The following is a 22,034-nucleotide window of genomic DNA, read 5'->3' on the forward strand; positions in this document are numbered from 1 at the left end:
GCCCCGCCCCGCGCGGGGCACGCCGGGCGCTGTAGTGCGGGCGGGGCCGGCGCGCGCGGCCGCCATGGCCCCCGGCGCGGCGGCGGCCCCGGCGCTGGCCCTGGCGCTGCTGGTGGCGGCCGCCGCCGCCCGCCCCGCCGCTGCCGCCTGGGACCTGCGGGCGCTGCGCTGCGGCTTCTCGGCGGACTGCGAGTGCGGCTTCGGGCCCGACCTGCGCGGTCAGCAGGGGCGGCGGGCCGGGGGCGAGGCGCGGGGGGGCCGGGCTGCCCCTGAGGCCGGGGAGGCGGCAGGCGAGGGGGTCCCGGCAGCCAGGGTGTCTCCGGGCGACCCTTTCCCGGGGACCGTCCCTGGGGCGGGGCGCGGAGGGGGCCCCCGGCCTCCCCATGCCGCGGAGGGGCCCGGCTGGGCGGCAGGGCCGTGCCGCAGCCCCGGGGGGCTGACAGGGCCCGAGGCAGCGGCCCTCGGAGCCGGGAGAGCCGCAGGGTGAGACCGGAGCTATTTTATCTGCATTTTCTAAGTCGTGGTTTGACTTTGCTGCAGGTCTGGAGTGTGACTTGGCCACGAACCTGGTGGGGCAGCCGCTGGTGAGGCAGCAGGTGATGAAGGGCGTGAGGGAGTTCCTGGAGAACCGGAATCCGGTGAAGCCCCTCGTGATGTCCTTCCACGGCTCCACTGGGACAGGCAAAACCTACGTGAGCTCCATGCTCATCCGCTACCTCTTCCAGGGCGGGCTCCGGAGCCCCTATGTCCACCACTTCTCCCCGATAGTGCACTTCCCCCACGCTGAGCAGATAGAGCACTACAAGGTAAGGGACGCCTCTCGGCACAGTACTGCTGGGCTGGGGTTATTTTTGGTTATGTCCATCTTGCTCCTCAGTACACACGCACTCAGGCTGTTTCCTGAGGTGTAGCAGGAATAAAAGCTCTTTGTTTTACCCTCAAACACTGCTGAGTGAGTGGCTCCACACGCTGGCTGAAGGATCCAGCAGTAATTGTGATACTGTGGCACTCGGTTATCACTTTCGTCTCCACCACAGCAGTCCTTGCCACGATCACCTTCTCATTCCTTAAATATTTACACAGCCCTTTGAACACACAAACAAAAGCTTAGATGAAAGGCACTAAAATTCTCACCCTGATTTCCAAACATCTTGATGGCTGTGATAACACGCGTATCGCTGGACCTGTAATCCCCTCCTCACAGAGCAAGCAGCTCCCGAACAGCAGCTCCAGACTCTTTAACCATGTCACTCTGTCTCTTAAAGCTGAGAAAGGGAAGAAGGCACACTGTGAAGGTTAGCTGCCAAACCCTCAGCGGAGCAGGGAATCTGTGCACCTGGACATTTGCTTTCTGGGTGTTTGGAGAAGTTATTTGTTGTGTTGTGTCCTTAGGAGAAATACTCCCAGGCAGGTAGCACCCACACTGGGTGAAGTGCTTCAGTTAGGAGTTACACGTGTCCCCAGGCGACGTGAGTGGGTTGGCATCTACACTGAAATCACTTGGTAAAGTGGTAAAGAGCCAGAGCTCTTCTGGGTCAGCGCAGGCACGTGTCTTTGCCTCAGGACAGGAGCTGGCAAAAGGCACTCGGTGGCTGGGAACTGTGTAGATACACAGTGAAAGAGAAGAATGTGGGCAACTGGAGGAGTCTGAATCCCCAGCTTTAGTTTGCTGCCTCCTTTAAATCTGTAGTAAAAGATCTACAATGGGCTGATAAAGCCGGTAACAGGCACTGTGTGAAACCCAGCATAAAGGAGGCTTCCCCAGTGCTGGCCACTCCTGCCCCGAGCAGTGGGGCTGTGCAGGGACAAGCTGCTTTCAGCAGGTTCAGCTCCGGGTGAGCTCAGGCCTCAGCCTTCGCTCCGGGGGAGCTTGAGCCTCGCTCCCCACCCTCGGTATCTCCCTGCCTTACGGCTCTTGGGTGTCTTTCCTAGGAAAGCCTGAAGCGCTGGATCCAAGGGAACCTGACAAACTGCGGACGGTCGGCCTTCCTCTTTGAAGAGATGGACAAGATGCACCCGGGCCTGATCGACGTGATCATACCGTTCCTGGGGCCCTCGTGGGTTGTGTACGGGACCAACTACCGCAAAGCGATCTTCATCTTCGTAAGGTAAGAGAGGCCCCTCGGTGGCACCACGGGGCCTTCCAGCGCACTGCTGCTCACGTGGGCAGAGGTCATACCTGCTGCAGAGCACACACTTGTTTTGCTTTTCCTTCTCCAAGCCTCTACAAATACCAAGAGACGCTATTTCATTGTGAATAAACAGACGTGGAGAGTCTGAAAAAAGCTCTCCTGTCCCTGTCATTTGGCTGCCTTTACAGGAGTCATTTCAGGCCAGGCAGCTGGGAGGTCCTGGCTTGCTCTCGTGCAGGCTGGAGGGTGTCAGGTGCCACCTCTGTCCCACGACACCGTTTTCCCAGACACACACCGAATAAGCATCTCATTCTTGTGCAGCAACGCAGGAGGGGAACAGATCAACGAAATGACGCTGGATCTCTGGCGTGCCCGCAAGGACCGGGAGGAGATCAGCCTGCAGGACCTGGAGCCGGCCATCTCCAAAGCCGTGTTTGAAAACCCTCAGGGTGAGTCCGTGGAGCAGAGCCCTTCCTGCAGGGTCAGAGCCCGGCAGAGGGAGCCAGGCCCGTTCCAGGCAGCTGCCAACACCGCCTGCCACCTCCCAGGAGGCCAGAAAGGGACGAGGGGGTTTTGAGGGAAGGGAACTGCCACCCCCTCGAGGTTTCCTGGCGAACGAAAGGAATAGCCCAGCCTTCCAAGCCAGCAGATCTGTTGCCACATTTAGCAAAGCTCTTTGGAGACAAGGTGTATTCACAGTTGGGGGATGGCAAACGGCACAGCACGCTCCCTGGGAAGGCACCGGGACGTACTGATCCACACCGCTGGCCTGGTTCTCCTTGCCTTGCCCTTCTCACATGGAGCAGAGCTTAAATTCTCACTAGTCCAGCTAAACCCCCCATTCGTGGAGACAAGTCTATTGGGGGGAAAGGGGGTGACAAGTGATGGGTTCAACTCTCTCCTTGTGCAAAACTGGAGCAGATCTGTCTTCATATGAGTATTTTGGCTTTGTACAAAGCAGCTCTTTGAATTCCAGGGACTGCAGAGACTCGCTGAAGGTAAAACCTGTCTCTTCCTTTGCTTTTGCAGGTGGATTCTGGAAATCTGGGATCATCAAGGAACATCTCATTGATTTTGTTGTGCCTTTCCTCCCATTGAAGCGCCACCACGTAAAGCAGTGTGTCATCAGCGAGCTTGTCCAGCAAGGCCTCGAAGTACGGCCGGGTGTCGTCCAGGAGGTGGCCGACAGCATCCCCTACTTCCCTGAAGAAGAGAAAATATTCTCATCAACAGGCTGCAAAACAGTGGCCTCTCGGATCAGTTTTTTCTTCTAGCCACCGGCAAGGGCCTCGCTCAGGTCCGCAGGGGATGTATGTGGAGCTGTACAGCGGCAGAGCCCCGGGCTGGCGGGACGAGCGGCGGGAGATGCATGTTCCCTCTCGCAGCACGAGCCCTCTCCTGCTGAACTCGTCCCTCCAGCCCCTCGGAGGCCGCTGCAGGATGCGCCTGCGGGACCAAGCGCAAGTGATGTGATTAAAAGTACTTTACTGATTTACCCTTGGCCGGGTGAGGGTGGATACAACCAGCCCAGCGCACACCCGAGACAGCTGTGACAAGGGCAGGACATAGGAGGGCTGCAGCCTCAGGGAGGCTTCTCACCCTGTCAGCAGCAACCCCCTGCCGCTCTCCCCTCTCCCGGCAACCATTGATACCCAACACATCAGGATTCTGAGCCCACACAAGCATATTTCTTTCCTACAGCATTTTAACAGTTTTTTAGAACCCTTTTAAGCGTGGCTGTGCCTCAGCTCCTTGGTACAACGTGACAGTGCTGGTGCTGACTCCTGCAGCGCTGGCCTGTGAACACCTTAAACATTGTAGCAAAGTTTTCTTTTCAAGGAAGTTTTAGAGCCAACTTCTTTCCAGCTTCCTTTCACTGTGAGTAGGTGCTGGTAGGGACCAGCTTCACCATCAACAAACACAGCAGTGTAATGCAGGAGATGACAACACCTGTCCTGCCAAGAGCCCGGCTCTTCCCACCACCCCCTCGTCCCTCTTTCCCCTAAGGCTGGAAGGATTTCCCTGCAGCAAACCAGGAAAAAAGAAAAACCAACCCCCAGGCTTCTCACTTGTTTTTTCAGCTATAAAAAATTTCCGTCCTACCTCCAGTGGAGGCCGTGGTGCCACCAATGGTTTTGAAAATCCCTTTTATTCAGTGATGATTTCTACAGCAGGCTGAGAGTTGGTGCTATGAGCTGCTGAGCCTCTTGTACATCCTTCTGCTGGTCAGACCTTGCAGGCTTTGGCTGGGCCAGCGTCTGTTCAGCTTCTGGGGAGTGTCATGACGAGGGACCTGGGGACAAGAGATCAGTGCTACACGCTGCCAGGCATGGGGTGCGCAGCACCACTGGCCTTTGCCCAGGTTTTAATCTCCTCTGTGCAGTCAGTTATGGGGAACAGGTCAGAATCGTTCACTCTAGGAACAAACTGCCCGAGGGAGGGGTGCAGGGACGCTTCCCAAAGCTCCCGACGCTCCGCTCAGGCCCTGTGCTGAAACGAGCTGCCAGCGCGTGGGACCATGCCAGCTCCAGGGCTGGGGCTTTGGGGACAGCGATTTTTAGACACCGCCCAAACACTGCCAGGGAGCTCGCCCACACACAGACCCAGAAATCCTGCCTCTTCCAAAAGTGTCAGGCATTTCTAATTTTAAAATAAATCTGGTATGAAATAAATGGTTGGGGAACAGTCTCTTACTTGGTTTCCTGACGGCAGCTAGTGTGGAAGGACTCGGAAGATTTGCCGTTGCATGGGAACAGCTGCCTGATGCGCTGGGACTTTGGGGATTTAGCAGCATGGAGCTGATGCTCCCCAGTTAGGTAACTGGAAGCAGCCTTTGCCTGGGGAGGGGGCGAAATGGTGGCAGCTGGGCCAGACGTCCTCTGCAGAGGAGCCAGCATAGGTCCAGGAAGGCCAGTGGGTAGCATTCGGAGGAGGAGGCATGGAGCACGTACAGGTCAGGGTTCCTTGTGTCCTCCAGGTCTCTGTCAAGCATCTGGAGGCACTCCGGGAGCTTGTTGAGGGCCACAAGACACACAATGCTGCAAGAGGAGACGGCCAAGGCTGGAGGCAGCCCATGGCAGGGCCAGCTGAGCCAGACAGCCTTGCGCCGCCCTGGCCTTCCCTCCTAGTGAAGCACCCTGCGGTGAGGCTGCAGCTCGGCTGCCTGTGTGAGCTCCAGGGCCTTGCAGTAGAGCTCCTGGTCAAGCAAACATTGGCCCCGCAGGGAAGCCCTGTCAGCCTGGCCACAGGTGAGCCTGGGAGCACTGCTCCCATGCAGGCAGCAGCGTGAGCACTTTCCTGAGGTTCAGCATGGCTGACTGGAAGTTGCAGAACCAGAGGAAGGCCCCTGCCTGCTGATCACACAGCTCTGCCTGCACCAACCCTCAGTCCATGCTGGCCCAGCCCAGCCCTGCTCCAGCTACCCAGGAGAGGTTACAGCATCCTGAAGCCAGATGCCAGCGTGAGAGCCAGCCTTTAGGATGCTGCCCTCCTTCTCTGGCTCCCAGCCTGGTGTATCCGTAGCCCTCTGGGGACCCTTTACCCTCTGCACATCCAGGCTGATGGCTTTCCAACAGCAGGCGATGGCGTCCTCCCACTGACCACAGGAGAAGTCCAGCCCCTTCTGCCAGCTGTGGAGAGGAAAAGAGCCGTGAGCGAAGCCCGGTGACGTGCTGCTGGGCTGGGGGACTGTCACACAGCCCTGGAAGAGCCACCCAGGGCTGGAGCCGGGCCGGGGAGGGTGAGGGATCAGGCATCCCCCCTCCCAGCCATACCCCCAAGGCCGCTGCTAAGGGCGCTGTGGGTGGGGATGTACCAGGCGTGAGCACGTGGAGCTCGGGGCACAGCCCGGGGCACCACTGCGGGCGGGGACCCCGCTTCCCGGGGGACCCGGCGCTGCACAGACACTGGCCGGGCCCGAGGACCCTCCGCCGGTGCCTCTCCCAGCTACGGGACCGCTCCCGGGCCGCGGCTGCCGGTAACCCCCCAGCCCGCCCTGACTGCGCTCCCCAGTCCCTGCCGCAGCCGCCCCCGCTGCTCGAGCCGTCTGCGGGGCGGGAGGGGGAGCCGGGGCGGGACGAGCCGCGGGGCTTTCCCGCAGCGGCGGCGGCGGGCGGAGCGCGGCCCGGGCCCGCCCTGCCGCCCGCAAGCAAGATGGCGGCGCTGCCCATAAGTAAGATGGCGGCGGGGCGGTGCTAGGCCATTGGCGGCGCGCGGGAGTGACGTCACGGGGGGGAGGAGGGAGCGCGCGGCGCGATGCTGGCGGCGGCGCTGGCGGGGCGCGCGCGACCGCTCGTCAGCCGGGCGGGGCCGCGCGTGATGGTGGGGCCGGAGGGGCGGGGCCGGAGGGGCGGGGCCGGGCCGTGAGTGGGGGATCGGGGGGGACCGGGGCTGAGAGGGGGAGACCAGGGCTGAGGGGACTGGGGGAGCCCCGGGGAAACCGGGGCTGAGGGGAGCGGGGGGGACCGGGGGAGACCGGGGCTGAGGGGATCTGAGGGGACGGGGCTGAGAGGGGGGGACCGGGGCTGAGGGGACCGGGGCTGAGCGGAGCGGGGCGCCTCGGGGATACCGGGGCTGAGGGGACGGGGCTGAGAGGGGGGGACCGGGGCTGAAGGGACCGGGGCTGAGGGGAGCGGGGCGCCTCGGGGATACCGGGGCTGAGGGGACCGGGGCTGAGAGGGGGAGACCAGGGCTGAGGGGACTGGGGAGCCTCGGGGATACCGGGGCCGAGGGGACCGAGGGGGACCGGGGCTGAGGGGACCGGGGCTGAGGGGACCAGGGCTGAGAGGGGAGTGGGGCTGTGAGGGGGAACCCCGGGGAGACCGGGGCTGAGGGAACAGGGCTGAAGGGACCGGGGGGGAACCGGGGCTGAGGGGAGCGGGGCTGAGGGCACCCAGCCAGCCGGGGGAGCACGGGGGGGATCGTGGCTGAGGGGCTGGAGGCTGAGGGGGGTCGGGTCTGAGGGGTGCTGGGATGAGGCCCGTGGAGGGGTCATGGTGGCCCCTCCGAGCCCTGTTGACACCCGGCGGGCAGGTGGCCGGCCTGGGCAACTACGGGCTGCGGGGGACACGGCATAGCGTAGGCATGGCGGTGCTGGACCGGCTGGCCTGGCAGCTGGCGGTGGCCGAGGGCTGGCGAGCGGACAGGCGGTGCTGCGCCGACGTGGCCCTGGCTGCGGCCCGTGGCCTGGAGCTGGTGCTGCTCAAGCCGCGGAGGCTCATGAACATCAACGGGCTCAGCGTCGCCAGCGCCGGTGAGGGCTCGGTCACCCCCGCAGCCTGCGGTGCCACCGGGCCCTGTGACAGCCCTGCTGTCCCCCTGCCCAGCACAGGTCCCTGCAGCCCCGCGCTGCAGGGTCGGGGCCTGGTGAGTCTGTCTCCCCCTCATTTCTTGGGTTGTATTTCTGTTTCCAAAGCTGAGATCTACAACCTCCGCCCAGAAGACATTTACCTGGTTCACGATGACCTGGACAAGGCCCTGGGCCAGGTGGCGATCAAGCTGGGTGGCAGCGCAAGGTATGGGGTGAGCCCAGCTCTGTGGTTGTGTGAGCTGGCTCGAGGCCTTGCCATGCCCTTACAGGCACAGGGGCTGTTCCTGGCCCTGTCCCACCAGCCTGGCAGCGTTTTCAGCCCCAGCACCAGCCCTGGGTCCGATCCCAGCTGCAGAGGCGATGGCTGGCTCTTTGGGCAGCCTCCCAGCTCCTGCCCTGGCAGGAAGGGCAGGGAGCCTCCTGGAAGCAGCTGTGGGCTGGATCCAGCCCATCGGCTGCACCACATGGGCTTTTTATAGCACTCTGCCTCCACTCTGCCTGCCCCAGCGCCAGCTCCTGGGTCAGCCTCGAGACATCTAACTTCCACTGCAGGACGGGGCAAGGATGGCACTGGGCCCCAGTGCTCAGGCACACGTGCAGGAGCTGAGATACACAAAACATGGTGTCCCAGCCCTGCTTCCCTCATCCCCCCCAGCCAGCTGCTCTCTGCCCCAGGGGCTGGATGTTCCTGCAGAGCCAGGGCATGGGGCCTGCAGCCCCTGGCTGGGACCACATCCCTGAGTCCCTGCAGCAAGAGACCCCCCTGGTCTGTGGGGGGTCCATACTGGGCAGTGGGGGGGTCTCTTACAGACTAATGGTGGGTTTTCTGCTTCTCTCCCAAGGGGACACAATGGGGTCCGATCCTGCATCAGTGCTCTGCACTCCAGTGTGAGTGGGCCTCGGTGGAAGGGATCAGTTCTGCCCCCACCTCAATGCATGGCTTGTCATCCCCCCACTCCCATTCTTCTGACTCCCCCCAGACAAGCCCCTGCTCCCTTTCCTCTCCCCCACTTTTCTCCTTCCCCTCCTTCCCTCTGCTTCCCCGAGGGCTGATGTCGGTTTGGCTGCCGTGGAGGACATGGAAACAATTAGCTTGAGCGGCTCTGCCAGGCCTGGCAGGAGCGTGGGATCTCAGCGCAGCCCAGCAAAAACCTCTTCCAAAATCATGTTTCTTGGAGCAGGCACTCAAAACCACCTGGAAAACATGAGGAGCTGCTCCCTCACCGCCCAGCCCCCTCGCAGCGCTGTCCCCTTGCCCCAGCTCTGTCTCAGGCAGGCCCTTGAGGGGCAGCTCCTCCAGCTCTCCCTCTCCCTCCGCAGGAGATGACCCGGCTCAGGGTGGGCATCGGGCGGCCGGAGGGTGAGGTGACGGTGTCCAGCTACGTCCTGGCTCCGTTCAGCGCTGGGGAGCGCGAGAGGCTGGAGCAGGTCCTGGCCCAGGCAGCGACGCTCCTGCTGGAGCACATCCTGGGGAGGAGAGCGCCCGCGGGGGAGCCGGGGGACGGGGACTGACGGGAACCCCCGAGGACCTGCGTGGCCGATGGACGGAGCGCTGTGGGCTCGCTGGGGTGACCGTGGTGCGGAGCAGAGCTGGCCCTGCCGAGGAGCCTGGCCGAGTGCTGGGGCAGCCCCAGTCTGTTCCCACACAGACCCAGGCAGCTCCTGTCCCACTCCAACCCCTGCAGTGGCTTCAGACGGCAGTTTGGCACAGAAATGGAATAAACCCTCGCCCCTGGCTCCTGCGCCTCTGCCCTGTGCCGCCTGCTGAACTCGGGCAGTCCCCAGCTCTCTGCGGCTCAAATCCATGTTCCCACCCCGTTCCGCCAGCCCAGGCTGCAGGGAAGCTTCCAGTGGGAAGGGGGGAGTGAGGGGAGCGGCTTCCGCGGGGTCCAAAACCCCTTCGGCTTTGTTGAGAAACGGTGGCGAGCACGAGCCGCCTGGGATCTCGTAGCTCAGCAGCGCACGAGGGCTGCTCCGCTGAGCGGCAGCGTCAGGGCTGGCCTCCCTGTTTGTGAGTTCGGTGGATTGAAGCCAAAACCCTGGAGTTCCCGACAGCTGGAGGAGTTCTGGCTCCTCCTCGCAGCCCCGTTACAGGTCTCATGGCGGAGGGGGCAGCCTGAGAAGCAGGGTGTCCCACCCGCCACCGGTCCCCAAGGCCCCGAGCTCCGGGGCACGGCCGGCGGCTGCACACCCCACAGCGCGGCTGCCTCGAGGGCCCCAGCGCTGGCAGCTCCTTGCCCGCGCCCCAGCGGGCGCTGGAATGAGCGCCAGGACCCTCGCTGGGTCACACGTACCGCAGTGCTGCCGCTGCCTTGCTCCGCTCCAGCTGGCACCAGGCCTTGCTCCGCTCTGTCCCCAGCTCCCGAGCTCCTCCCGTAGCGCTGGGGCTACCTGCGAGCAGGGGACAGGCGGGGAAGCAGAGGTGTCCCCACACTGCCGTCACCTCTCCCCCGTGCTGTGGCGCCCGTGCCTGTTCTGGCTGGGACCCTGCAGCTGCAGACCATGCACTTGCCCATCTCCTTCTCCCTGTTCTCCAGCAGATCCACTGGGATCTTTAGGTCCCACGGGATCTCCTGGAGCCAGTTGTTCTCCTTCAGGAGGTCCCCGCTGTAGCTGTTCAACCTGCCCCAGACGACGCCCTCCTGGATTGTTTGGTGCTCTCAGACATCCCGCTGCAGGTCTCAGCTACCCAGTCTCCCACCCACTGCTCCATCACCTCCATCGGGCTGTGGGGAGAAGGGGCACAGCCCCCCAAACCCTGGGTGAAGGCAACACCCCCCTGTCCTGGGGCGAACACCAGCAGCCGCTCCAGGGCCCAGAGGAGCAGCCAGCTGCTGGCTGCAGTGTTTTTAAGGAAATTGCTCCTCCAGCCCCAGAAAACCCTCAGTTTTTAACTGAACGTCACCCTGCCGAGGAGCTGAGGTTTAGCACCGAACAAGCCCGGGCTCTCGGAACGCAAACACCCTCCTCCCGAGCTGGCCACGAAGGTGACAGCTGCTGGAGCCCAGCAGGACTCGGCTGCACGTGGCGGTGCTCAAGCTGCTGTCGGGTTTTCAGTCCCACGGCCCAACCTGACACCAACGAGGGAAAAAGTTCCCACCAGCATTCCCAGGGGGAAATGCCACCCACCTCTTCACCTCCAGACCCCAAAGGAGAGCGCCAGCCTCCATCTCCCACCCCACCTTCCTCCCTCCCTTTCCCCGTTCCAGGTTTAATTCCCGAAGCAATCCCTGGCCGGGGGGACTGCCAGTCCCTCACCACCACCGCTCCGAGGTGACCCCGGCGGGGTGCGCCCCGCGGACGTTACGTGGGGCAACGCCACCCGGCAGAGCCAGCACCCGGCACGTCAGCTCAAACACAGTCTGCTTTAATCCTCCCTGGGCTTCAGCCCAGACACGGCACCGGCGAGGGACAAGCCCGGTCGGTGGCAGGAGGCCGCATGTGCCACCACAGGAACCAGCCCCCAGCCTGAAGAAACACTCCCCAAAGTCCACGCTGGTGGGAGATGGCAGAGTTGGCATCGCTCAGGGCGGTCCTGGAGATGTGTCCTCAGCAGGGACGGAGCACAGCGCTCCCCCGGTCCCTCCGCCTGGCAGCCCTGGGAGCCCTGGGGCAAATCCTGCCCTGAGTGATCCGGGGCAGCGGCATCCCTCGAGCAGGACCGGGCAGGATCAGCTGCCAGCTGGGTCACGGTCCCTCGTCCCTAGGAGGGAAGGACACAAACGTTCGCGGTCGCGGCAGGAGCAGCCCCGACGCCTTCACGCCTGCAGCAGAGGGTTGTTTTCCAGCCTCCCCCGGTCTGGCTGCTCCCGGCGCGGCTCTGCTTGCCAGCACAAGCAACCTCAGACAGGGAAAGTCTGACCCGGCGTCCACCGCCGCGGTGCTGCCTTGGGGCCCCGCCAGCGTGGGCGTTCGCCTGCCTGCACGGCCGCCCCGGCCCCAGGACACCCGCTTTGGGGGGGACACGCAGCGCCGGGGTGAAACTTTCCCCTGCGAGATGCCCCCAGCTCCCTCCAAACCGGGGGGACTTTTGCAGGAGGCCAAGGGGTGTTGTTCCTTCCTCGCTCGAGGGGCTGGGGAGCAGCAGGGACTCGGGGAGCAGCAGGACCCAGCCCCGCTGGTCCCCCCAGCCCAGTGCAGCCCCACATGGGGCACCTGCGTCCCCATCCCTTTCCCTGCCTCGAAGGAAGGTCTTGTCTCTGTTTCCCAATGCTTTGAGTGCGATGGGGAGAGCTGCTGCCCCGTGGCAAAGAGAAACGAGGCACCTGGGACGCATCCGAACACGGTGCTCGCAGGAGGACGCTGCCCAGCCGCTCTGTCCCCCGTCCCTGTCCCCACATGCCCCGGTCCCTCGGCCTCGCTCACCCTCAGAGCTCGTCGCGGGCTGTGGAGCGGAGGTGCCCGGCGCTGCCCCGCGAGTCCCTCAGGGTCTTCCGCGAGCCAGCCCAGTCGGTCTTCTTGGCATCGTCGTCCCAGATGGTGGAGGTCTCGGTGTCGCTCAGCCAGTTGCTGTCCCCGGCGTAGTGGGTGGGATAAACCAGGAGGGGGTGAGCCGAGAACACCAGCAGGTCCCGGGGGGCGAAGTGCCGCTTGTAATCCTCGCTGGGGAAAGCGGAGCGGAGCCGAGAGGGGAAATTGGCTTAGAGAGCACGGCCCGGCGGAGAGAAACGGGCTGGGAAAGCTGTGCTGACCCCCGGGGAAGGCCCCGTGTGGGACGGGCGATGGGGAGGGACACGGGGTACCGGGGAGGGCAGCTGAGCTGGGGACCGTGCAGGAGCTGCAGAGGGGATGGGACCCACCTCGCCCCACCAGCCTTGGTGGCACAGGGCCCAGCTGGCCCCGAGCCAGGGCTGTCTGGGGCCGTTCTCCAGCGCGCATGGGACTCCCAGCCACTCCTGGTTCACAGCCAGGGCGCTAATCCGCCCCTCGGCCGCCTCCAGCCTCCCTTTTACACGCCTAATCCCTCTGTTTCGCCATCCCACGTGCTGGTTTTCCCACCCCCTCTCCCCTGGGACACTCAGCGCTCACCCACCCCCTAAATTGCCTCCCCCCCTCCCCAGACAGCCTCGACGCTGACCCCTGCCCGGGGAAGAGGGGCAGGGGGGTGCCCCAAGATGGGGCTCAGCCCCACAGCCAGGGGCAGGGCTCCACACAGCTCGCCCGCACTGGGGTACAAGGGGCTGCTCCCCCCTCGCCGCGGGGCCAAGACCCCCGTGCGGGGCCAGCACCAAGCCCCAGCTCCATCCCCGCCGCCGTCCTCCCACCCTGCGCTGGCAAAGGGCCATTTTCCAGGGGCCGGCGGCCAGGCAGCGGCCGGGGGGGAATGAGCTCATGCTCCAGATGTTTTCCTCCAGCGTGAGTAACGCCGGGATGGGGCGGGGGGACGGGGTTGTGCAGTGACAGCGGAGAAGAAACACGCGCTCCATCGCCGGCGCCGCCTCGCCAGCACGCCCCGCTCCTTACTTGGGGTGCTTGTCGTACATGATGGGCAGGAACTCGTCCACCGGCAGCATTTTGGAGAGGGGCTCGGCGGCCAGCAGCTTCTGCGCCCCGCGCCGGGAGATGGCGTAGGCCAGCGTCCAGTACGAGTACCCGGCCACCACCAGATTCCGCACGCCCTCCACGGGCGCCTCGTCCTCCGCGTTCACCTGCTTCCTCCCCAGGTAGCTGCGGGGTGGCCGGCGAGCTGTGAGAGCCAGCCCTGGGGACCCCCACCCCGCGTCCCCCCCTGCCCCAGCACCTACATGAGGTCCCAGTCCCGCCGCGCCCCCTCCAGCTCCTCCATCAGCCGCCGCAGCCGCGCGGGGAAGGCGGCCTCGAAGCGCACGTCGTCCTCGAAGACCACCGACCGCTCCAGCCCCCGGGACACGATCTGTGGGGAGGGGGCAGAGGTGAAAACCCATCCCAGCACCGCCCTGGGCCATACTGGGTCCGCTCACCCTGCAGGACACCCCTCTCCCCAGGTCCTCCAGAGACCTGGTGATGCTCACGGGGTCCCTGCCCCATGCTGGTGGCCCTGAGGGACCCCGTGGCCCCGTACCTCCTTCCAGACGTTGTAGTGGCTGAGGAAGCAGCCGACCTCGCCCTTGGTGAGTGTGCGGCCAGAGAAGGGGTCGTAGTACCCGGGGAGCAGGTCCACCCCCAGCACCTTGATGTCGCTGCTGTTGAGGGCGCTGCAAGGCGAGCGGCTGCATCGGTGAGGTGTCCCCGCCAGCCGCCCCCCCATCCCCTCCCCGGGGTGACACCAGGGAGCTGGCAGAGTGGGGACATGTCCCCCTGTGGTCACCTCCCATCCACAGCGTCCACCACCCGCGGGGCGATCTCCAGCTCCCGCAGGGACGCCAGCATGCGCTGGCGCCGGTCCGGCCGCCGCACCAGGTTGATGAGGAAGATCTGAGGAGGAAGGGGAGAGTTGTCACAGCGGGGGGACACAGCCTGCCTGGCCACCACAGGATGGGGGACAGGGCGCTCAGACAAAGCCCATGGTGGGCTTTGCCGTGGACGGATGCAGCCAGAGGGACGGACAGGGGGACATGGGGGGGGTCCACTGGGCACTTACTTCATCAAAGCCCATTTTTGTGAGCGGCTTTGGGAGGAGGGAAATGTGCCTGGAGCGCTGCATGGGGGGGCCATCCACTGCAGAGAGAGGGGACACCCCTTCGGTGGAGCCCAGACCCCCCTGGATGGGAACTGGGGCCGACAGCCCTGCCCCAGGAACTGGCACCAGGTCCCCATCACCCCTGGCACCCCGCCGCCCGCGGGCGCTCACCCATGGCCTCCAGCGTGAGATGCACAAAGTTGGCCTGTTCGTCCTCCAGCGTCTGGTGGGCCTTCACGGGGACGTTGATGTAGCCGAAGCGCTGCTGGTTGCACACGTGGACCTCCGCGCCTGCCAGGTGGGACAGGTGAGCGCCGCAGCCACCCCAAACCCCCCCGGACCCCCTCCCTGGACCCCCCCACCCTCACCAGCCGCCTGGCAGGAGTAGGCGAAGACGATGATATCGTCGAAGGCCCAGGTGTAGTTGGGATGGGGCGGGTAGAAAGCCAACCGCGACGTCTCCTCCTTCCGCAGGTCGATCAGGAAGGTGGCGTAGACCATGGGGACGGGGAAGCAGCCCACCCGCTGCCGGTTCTTGGTGGGGAAGTAGTCGGCCGTCCGGCGGTAGTAGCCCTGCGGCACACCGGCGTGATGCCTCCATGGTGGGGGGGCTCTTCCACCATGGGGGGGGGTCCCCTTCCCCAGGGCTTCTCAGGGCTGTACCTGGGGTGTGATGCCACACCAGAAGTTGGAGTAGAAGGTCTGCGAGTCCAGCATGGGGGCCACCACCGACTTGTTCTGCGCCATGAGAAACTTGAGGGTCTGGTTGTTGGTCAGGATGCTGTCGGTGTCAACGAACTGGGGGGGACAGCACAGGTCCTGGAGACACGGGGACACCCACCTCAGCCCCCGCCCCAGCAGTGCCCCACGTCCCTTACCAGGATGTAGTCCGCCCGCTGCTCCCGGGCGTAGGTGAGAGCCTCCTGCTTCAGCCTCATCAGGTTTTTGTAGCGTTTGTCGCTCCAGTGCTTGGGCCCGAGCTCGTCGGGGTAGGAGCTGGGCGGGGGAGGCAGGGGTTAACCCCGCTCTCGCTGGGAACGCACAAACTCGGTGCACGTGTCCAGCTGAGTCAGCCCAGCTCTGCCTCGGCTCCTCCTGGCAGCGTCCCCGGCCGGGGAGCGGGGTGCTGCTCTGGGAGCCCCTCACACCCCACACCCGACCCCCTCCGACTCCCCCAGCCTCACCTGGGCTCCTCCTGCACCTTCCAGGCCACCGAGTGATAGTCCTGCCCCACCGCCCCCAGCCACTCCCGCAGCATCGCCGTCGTGTTGTCCAAGTTGTGGTCCGTCGCGCACCTGGGGCGGGGGGACGTCAGCCTCTGGGGGTCCCCCCCAAGGGACACCCACAGCCCCCTCCCCGCACTGGAAACGCTCCCGGGGCCCAGAGGCTGAGCCAGCGCCGGCCTCGCGGGGGAACGTAACGTGTAATTTGACGGGGCCGAGGCCGTGCTGGCGGGGGGGGGATCGGGGACTGCAAATGGGTCATTTCTTCCCCGGTGCTGCCACCCGGGCTGGCCCGTGGCTGTCACCCCCCGTCCCTGCAGCCTGCCGGCAGCCCTGGCCATGCCATCCCCATCCCAGCCCTGCTGCTGCCCACCATGAACAGCATCGGAGCACAGCGGCTTTGTCCCCCCGCCCGTGCACCCCGCTGCACCCCACAGCACCCCACGGCACCCCACGGCTTTGGCAGCCGGAGGAAAGGCCCCCTGCAGCAAAACTCCCCCTCCCCAAACCTTCCCTTGCCGTGCACAGCCGCCGTCCCCAACTCTCCCACCCGACCTCGCAACGATGTTCACGGGGACCCCAGCACAGAGCACTGGGGCGACCCCCAAGTCCCCACGCTCCCCAGCACTCTCAGCCTGTCAAAAAGCCCTGAACTGCCCCCCCCGGGCACTGGTGTCCCCCTGGGACGCAGGGGACAAGGCAGGACCTGTGCCCCCCCCCCAGCTCCATGGGCACCTGCTCTTGAAACACCCCGCAGGGCCCTGCGGCCGGGGGTCCCGGGGGCTGTGGGGGGTGAAGGCAAGGGCCCCCCATTCCCCCACCCCCAGCCCAGCCACCCCTGCCAGGACCCCCCCGCCAGCCCCCCACAAAAGCAGCTGCAGAAAAGTTTCCGACAAGCTCAGGCAAGAGGCGGCGGCGGCGGCGGAGCGAGGAAGAGGAGGGACGAGGGGCTCCTCTCCCAGCCACCCCCCCCAGCACGGTAAAAGGGTCTTTGGGGGGTGTCTTTGGGGAAGGGGGGGCTGGGCCCAGGCCCTGCAGGGAGGGGGAAGGCAGCGCCTGTCCCTGGTGATGCTGAGTCCCCTCTCCCCAAGCCCAGGGCTCCCGTCCCTCGCCAGCCCCACAGCTTCAGGAGGGGAAAGGTGGGGGGGTGTCCTGCCCCCCCGCCGCGGGGCAGCACCCAGCCCCTCCTGGAGCCCTGCTGGGTCCCACACCTGGGGCAGGGCCACCCCTCATCACCCTCTGGGGCTGGGGGGGCTGTTACTGCCAGGGTCCCTGCTCCTCCCAGTGGTCCCCATTCCCCCCCAGGTCCCCGTCCCCCCCAGGTCCCCATGCCCCCAGACCTCTGTCCCCCCCCGCCCAGGCCCCCGTTCCCCCAGGATCACCCCGAGCACCCGGTCCCCTCATTCTCCCCAGCTCCCCACTTGCCCTCGCCATGGTCCTTTGGGTCCCCACCACCCCCAGCTCCCCCATTCCCCCCACAGTCCCCGTTCCCCCCCAGGACCCCCGTTCCCCCCCCAGCATCCCCACTCCCCCAGGGCTCCCCGTGACCCCCGGGGTCCCCACAGCCGCCTCCTCCCCCCGGATCCCTGCTACTCCCCGCACCCCGGGGTCCCGGCTTCCCCCCGGGGTCCCGGCTCCCCCCGGGGTCCCGGCCCCCCCGGGGGTCCCCGCTCCCTCACCACAGGGCGATGGTCCCCGCGGGATAGTCCAGGCGCTCCAGGGCTCCCAGGCAGTGCGGCAGCGAGTGCTGGGCGTTGCGGGCCAGGAGGGCGAGCACGACCCTCGGCGGGGCCAGCGCGGACCGCGGGGGCCCGGTGGCGGTGCCGGTGCCGGTGCCCAGCAGCAGGAGCAGGGTACAGAGCGGCCCCGCGGCGCCCATGGCGGCGGCGGCGGGCGGGGAAGGGGCGGGCGGAGACCCGCCGGGCTCAGCGCACCCCCCGCCCCCGGCCCCGGCCCGGCCCCGCCGCGAGCCCCGGGGGCGGGTTTGGGGGGGGTTTCTTTAAATAAACCCGAGATCGGTAAACAAACAGCCCCGCACAGCTCCCGGCTTGCGGGGGAGGGGGCGAGAGGCCGGCGGGCACCCCCGGTACCCCCTCCCCGAGGATGCTCCTGGGCGTCCCCGTGTGCCCCCGCAGCCACCTCGGGTCCGGTCCCCCACGGTGCCCAGCCCGGCCCGGCCCGGCCTGGCATGGGTGGGTGGTGGGGAAGTGGATGGGTGCTATTATGGCTGGGGGGGGATCATGGCCGGGGGGGCTGGTGGCCAAGGGGGATGATGACCAGGGGGGCTTGTAGCCAGGGTGAGTCGTGGCTGCGGGGAGCTAGTGGCCAAGGGGGATCGTAGCCAGAGGGACTTGTGGCTGCGGGGGGCTTGTGGCCAAGGGGGATGATGGCCAGGGGGGCTTGTGGCTGTGGGGGCCTTGTGGCTAAGGGGGATCGTAGCCAGAGGGACTTGTGGCTGAGGGGGGCTTGTGGCCACAGTGAGTCATGTCTCGGGGGGCTCATGGCTCTCCCCCATCACGGGCCAAGGCAGCCCACCCCACCAAGCCGTGTCCCACCCAGGCTGCCCCCCACAGCCCCCCAGGCCTGTGTGACACGTGTCGGGGCCGCGGGCAGCCCCGGGGCCTCTGGGTCATGTGGCCAAAGCCGCTGGTGAACCAACCGCCCGGTCCGTAAACAGGCCGTGAGCTCCCGGGGCAAGCGCAGGCCCGGGGGAGGCCACGTCCTCCAGGCACCCACCAGCGGTGCCAGGCACCCCTCGCTGCGGTGGCACCGGAGCCCTGGCGAGGGGCCAGGGCCGTGGGTGGCCCAACCCGCACCCACCCGCAGCGGGGCGAGGGCCCGGCCGGGTGGCTGCTCTCGCTGGCTCCCCGCGCTGTCCCCTCGCTCCCGGGGGGCCTCGGGGAGGGCTCGGGCAGGGTGCGGGCAGGGTGCGGGCAGGGGGGTGCACGTTTCCAGCAGCACCTGAAAGAAGCAACAGAGAAGGGGGGGACACGGGGAGCACCAGGGAGCCCCGAGGCGGGTGCGAGGGGAGGAAACGCTGTTCACAGCCCGAGCTCGGACAAGTACTGCGGGGACAGGCCCCGTGCCAGCGCGGCCGGGGGCTCCTCGGTGATGCGGGGGGGCTGCGGGATCGGGCAGGACCCCGGATCTGAGCACAGCCGGAGTCCACCCGTGTCACCCCACCCGTGTCCGCACCCACCCGCGTGTGCAGCCCCCCCGGAGGGCTGGGGGGGGGCAGCCCCTCTGCTCCCCTCCGCGGGAGCCCCCGAGTGCGGCCCCGGCGGGGATGGAGCCGGAGGCAGGGCCGCGGAGGGCGGGGATACCCGTCGAGCCCACGGCTCCCGAGGGGACACCCCCCCCCCCGCCCGCACCGCCCCCCCGCACCGCCCCCCCGCAGCCCGGCCCCGCGCTTGGGCGCTGCTGCCACCTCCCGGCACCGCGGCCCGGCCGGGAGCAGCCGGGAACGGGAGCTCGGCGGGGAGCCGGCGGCTCGGTGGGGACCCAGGGGCCGTCGGAGCCGGGTCTGATCCCCTCGTTGTGTCTGTAACCTGCTCCCCGTGTCCCCACATCCCGCATCCCTGCCCCTCTCCACTTCTGCCATCCCTTCCTGTCTTCATCCCTGCATCTCTTCACCCCTCCATCCCTCCATCCCTGCCCCTCTTCACTCCTGCATCCCTCCTCCCCTGCATCCCCTTGCCCCCATACACCTCCATCCCTTCCCCTCTTCATCCCTGATCCTCTACGTGCCCCCAGCCCCGCAGCCCCTCCTGGGGTCACAGCCCCGCTCTGCCCTCAGCACCCGGGAAGGGCACAGAGGGGTTTCAGTGCTGGATCTAACAGGGTTTTGAGAGGTCTGGTCCCAGAGGGGCCAAGCAGGGCAGTTCCCAGCCTGCAGACTGGGAAAGGGAGCTGGTGGCAGCAGCGTGAGAGCCTGCAGAGCCCTGACACCCCGCACCGCGCTGGGGCTGGGGGGGCTGAGCCTGGCTGTGCCCTGGGCTGGGGGCAGCCCTCGGATGGTGACGCAGCGGCCCTGGCCCGGTGCGGTTTGGGGTGCACTGGCACTGTCCAGCCATGGGCTTGGGGACCAGGGAGGGAGAGGCTGCCCCACAAGCAGCTCCAGCACCCCTGGGGCAGGCAGAGGAAGGGGGTGCTGTCACTGCACCCTGACATGGGGAAACTGAGGCACGGACTCATGCAACGTGCAGCACACAGATGGGCTGGGACTGGCGGAGGGAGGAAGCACCCTGCGCCCGCCCCTGCAAGCTGGGGTCAGCATCACCCCTGCCCTTGTGCCAGCTGCACAGCCGGCCTTACCCCACAGCCTGCCTTACCCCACAGCCTGCCTTACCCCAGAGCCTGCCTTACCCCATAGCCCACCTGCTGTGGGGCTCACGACGGCCCCTTGGAGCCCGCTGGCACGCGACACCTTACAAGCAGCTTTGGCCATGCAGTGGCAGCTTGGGTTGACGAGGGGGAATGGACGTTACCTGCCAGGGCACCCGCTGCGTGGTCCTTGGGGTGACGACCCACCTGGCTCGGCACCTCCATCCCCACCGCTCTGCTAGCACAGGGCTGTGCCAGCCGCTACGCCCCAGGAGCAGCACTGGCAGGTGGGGTGACAGGTCCCCACGGGGCTCAGGGTGTCCCCACGGGGCTCAGGGTGTCCCCACGGCTCCACACATCCATGGCGGTACCTGTAACACAGAGTGGAGGTCAGGCCTGGAAGGATCCTGCCCATCCCCGCGCCGGGCAGGCAGCAGCACTGATGTTTCCACCGGTATGGTTTGTTGTTTTCTTTTTTTTCTTACAGGAAAAAGTTGCTTTTGGCCCCAGGGCTGAGGCTTTTGGCCACCTCTCGCCTCTCTCCACCCCTTCCTTGATATTTTCTAGGATTTTCAGCAAAGCTTTTGAAAAGCTCCAGGTTCCTCAAACATCACATTTTTCTGCTTTAAAAGGCTCAGGTTTGGTTGAAAAACACAAATATATAAAGAGAAATATATACATAACCACGTGTGTGTGCGTGCCCGGGGGGTTGGTACGAGTCCCCTGGCCACCAGCAATTTTTTTTTAAACTTATTTCACAAGAAAAAGCGTCCCGGGGTCCCAGCCGGCTGCCCGGGTCTGTGGTGTCCCTGGGTGCCCCCGGGGGTCCCCACTCCCACTCCCGATGCTGCCTGAGTGACGCCGTCCCCTCCAGACCACCCCCCTGACCCATCCAGCCTCACAACCTCAGCCCACTTCCCAGGTGGGGAAACTGAGGCACGGAGCCCACACAGCCTCCCTGCGGCTGCCCAGCCAGCGGGGATCCCGGACCCAAGGGAGTGCCCGTCACCCTGCCACGCTCCCTGCCCCACCAGCCCCTCATCCCGAGCTGCTCCAGCTGTTCCAGCTGTTTTCCCCACCCTCCAGCTGTTGGGTAGCTCAGGAGGCCGGCGCTCCCCTCCCAGCTGGGTTTTCCTTCCAAGGTCTCTGCTAAACCCATCTCATCCGCGGGCGCTGCTCCTCGGCGAGCTGCTCCCACGGCAGGCAGAAACAACGGATCTTCCCACCCAGAAAAATCCAGGGGGATTTTGGCCACCCAGGGGGGGATTTTGGCCACCTGGGGGGGGATTTTGGCCCACCCAAGAGCTGCTCTGCCAGAGGAGCTGGAGGCCGGTGGGAGCAGCATCCCCATCGCGGCTGGTGGGGACAGGGAGCTCCGTGCCACCATAAATGGGGCAGAGATGTGTCTCTCCACACCTCGGCCCATCGGGAGGCAGCCTGGGGAGTTCCTGGTGGGCTGCGAGCATCGGGGGGGCAGAAGCCTCCCCCCAGGGCCCCCCTTCGTGCCCTGCTGGGAGCCCAGGGGCGTGTGGGGTGCTCTGCTCCACCTGTGCTTGGAGCCATGTTTGAGCCACACAGGGATGTCCCTTCTGGGTGGCACAGCCAGCTCAGCCCCAAAATGGTCCCATTTCCCCCTGAGCTGGACCACATCTGTCGGCAGCAGGGCCAGCAGCATCCTGAGCCAGCGGCCCCCGGCTCCGGGCATCAAAGGGGTCCCTGGGCGCCCCAGGAGCAGGCAGAGGGACACCCCCCCTCAGCAAGGGGAAACTGAGGCAGGAGGACAAACCCCAGCTGCCCCGTCCCCCTGGGTAGGGAGAGGCCGTGCACCCTGCCAAGGCTTCACCCCAGGGACGATGGGGACCCGCTCTCCGTCCCCCCGCTGCGACGCGCTGACCCGTGTGCTCCCATCCCCTCCGTCCCTTCCGTCCCCTCCCTCCTCTGCCCCCCAGCGGGGCTGGCGGTCGGTCCCCGTCCCAACCCGGGGCAGCTGTGACCGAAAACAAAGCTGTCCCCTTCGGCACAATACCCTTCTGTCCCCCCCCAGATGCTGACCGCTGCGGTGGGCAGCGGCCGGGCTGGAGGCGTCGAGGGGCCGTGCCAGGCCCCCGCTGGCAGGGGACAATGTTGGCAGTGATGGAGAGTAGGTATTTCAAAAGGTTTTGTTTTCGGGTTGACCCGCCGAGCCGGCGTGACCCCGCAGCCCCCCACCCAGCCCTGCTCCTCCGGCCCGATAGAAACCGGCCACATTCCTGACCTCGGGAGGAGGGGGGGAAGTTTCAAACCTCCCCGGGAAGGAGACAATGGGGGTGTCAGGGCCGTGATTTAGGAGGGGGGGCTCTTTCCATCACAAAGGACAGACAAAGGCGCTCCGTGCTGGGAAAGGGCCTTCGGCGGCGGCTCAGGAGCAGGGCCGCGGCATTGTGCCTGGGCAGCCGGCCTCGGCCGCAGGG

At 66.1% G+C, this 22,034-nt stretch overlaps 3 protein-coding genes and 1 long non-coding RNA gene across 6 annotated transcripts; 2 read left to right on the plus strand and 2 right to left on the minus strand.

Annotated features, from left to right (window-relative positions):
• Nucleotides 1-64: 64 nt before the first annotated feature.
• On the plus strand, nt 65-4,789 carry TOR2A (torsin family 2 member A). Of its 2 annotated transcripts, none has more exons than XM_068413900.1 (5): nt 65-218; nt 541-806; nt 1,933-2,108; nt 2,454-2,581; nt 3,162-4,789. In XM_068413900.1, exons 1-5 carry the CDS (start codon nt 65-67, stop codon nt 3,404-3,406), a joined length of 969 nt encoding a protein of 322 aa, XP_068270001.1. In that variant the 3' UTR covers nt 3,407-4,789. The 2 variants fall into 2 exon arrangements, with proteins under 2 accessions (XP_068270001.1, XP_068270002.1); XM_068413901.1 differs by having other exon boundaries at nt 151-192.
• LOC137670810 (uncharacterized) lies at nt 2,791-6,205 on the minus strand. 2 transcript variants are annotated; one of them, XR_011049361.1, is made up of 5 exons: nt 5,947-6,205; nt 5,674-5,761; nt 4,827-5,170; nt 4,236-4,425; nt 2,791-3,335 (listed from the first exon to the last, which is right to left on the minus strand). It is a non-coding gene; the product is annotated as an uncharacterized lncRNA (long non-coding RNA). The 2 variants fall into 2 exon arrangements; XR_011049362.1 differs by having other exon boundaries at nt 2,791-3,578.
• An 894-nt stretch (nt 6,206-7,099) lies between these two features.
• PTRH1 (peptidyl-tRNA hydrolase 1 homolog) lies at nt 7,100-9,182 on the plus strand. The gene is made up of 4 exons (XM_068414083.1): nt 7,100-7,383; nt 7,546-7,645; nt 8,283-8,328; nt 8,761-9,182. The coding sequence occupies exons 1-4, from the start codon at nt 7,104-7,106 to the stop codon at nt 8,950-8,952; spliced, it is 618 nt and encodes a 205-aa protein (XP_068270184.1). The 5' UTR covers nt 7,100-7,103; the 3' UTR covers nt 8,953-9,182.
• A 1,609-nt stretch (nt 9,183-10,791) lies between these two features.
• Nucleotides 10,792-17,140, minus strand: CERCAM (cerebral endothelial cell adhesion molecule). The gene is made up of 13 exons (XM_068413899.1): nt 16,941-17,140; nt 15,223-15,333; nt 14,917-15,034; nt 14,702-14,836; nt 14,407-14,611; nt 14,210-14,329; nt 14,000-14,076; nt 13,727-13,833; nt 13,481-13,613; nt 13,185-13,312; nt 12,904-13,107; nt 11,806-12,042; nt 10,792-11,143 (listed from the first exon to the last, which is right to left on the minus strand). The coding sequence occupies exons 1-12, from the start codon at nt 17,138-17,140 to the stop codon at nt 11,808-11,810; spliced, it is 1,773 nt and encodes a 590-aa protein (XP_068270000.1). The 3' UTR covers nt 10,792-11,143; nt 11,806-11,807.
• Nucleotides 17,141-22,034: the final 4,894 nt, after the last annotated feature.

The sequence above is a fragment of the Nyctibius grandis genome, chromosome 16, assembly GCF_013368605.1.
Source record: "Nyctibius grandis isolate bNycGra1 chromosome 16, bNycGra1.pri, whole genome shotgun sequence".
NCBI lineage: Eukaryota > Metazoa > Chordata > Aves > Nyctibiiformes > Nyctibiidae > Nyctibius > Nyctibius grandis.

Bases quoted from the DNA above. Each gene is read 5' to 3' on its own strand.
- CERCAM (XM_068413899.1), bottom strand. From the start codon at position 17,140: ATGGGCGCCGCGGGGCCGCTCTGTACCCTGCTCCTGCTGCTGGGCACC. The intron at 15,035-15,222 runs GTGAGGCTGGGG...TCCCCCGCCCAG, and splicing joins AAGGTGCAGGAGGAGCCCAG to CTCCTACCCCGACGAGCTCG. The intron at 14,612-14,701 runs GTACAGCCCTGA...GGTGTGCCGCAG, and splicing joins GGTGTGGCATCACACCCCAG to GGCTACTACCGCCGGACGGC.
- PTRH1 (XM_068414083.1), top strand. From the start codon at position 7,104: ATGAGGCCCGTGGAGGGGTCATGGTGGCCCCTCCGAGCCCTGTTGACA. The intron at 7,646-8,282 runs GTATGGGGTGAG...TTCTCTCCCAAG, and splicing joins AAGCTGGGTGGCAGCGCAAG to GGGACACAATGGGGTCCGAT. The intron at 8,329-8,760 runs GTGAGTGGGCCT...CTCCCTCCGCAG, and splicing joins TCAGTGCTCTGCACTCCAGT to GAGATGACCCGGCTCAGGGT.
- TOR2A (XM_068413900.1), top strand. From the start codon at position 65: ATGGCCCCCGGCGCGGCGGCGGCCCCGGCGCTGGCCCTGGCGCTGCTG. The intron at 219-540 runs GTCAGCAGGGGC...ACTTTGCTGCAG, and splicing joins CTTCGGGCCCGACCTGCGCG to GTCTGGAGTGTGACTTGGCC. The intron at 2,582-3,161 runs GTGAGTCCGTGG...TTGCTTTTGCAG, and splicing joins CGTGTTTGAAAACCCTCAGG to GTGGATTCTGGAAATCTGGG.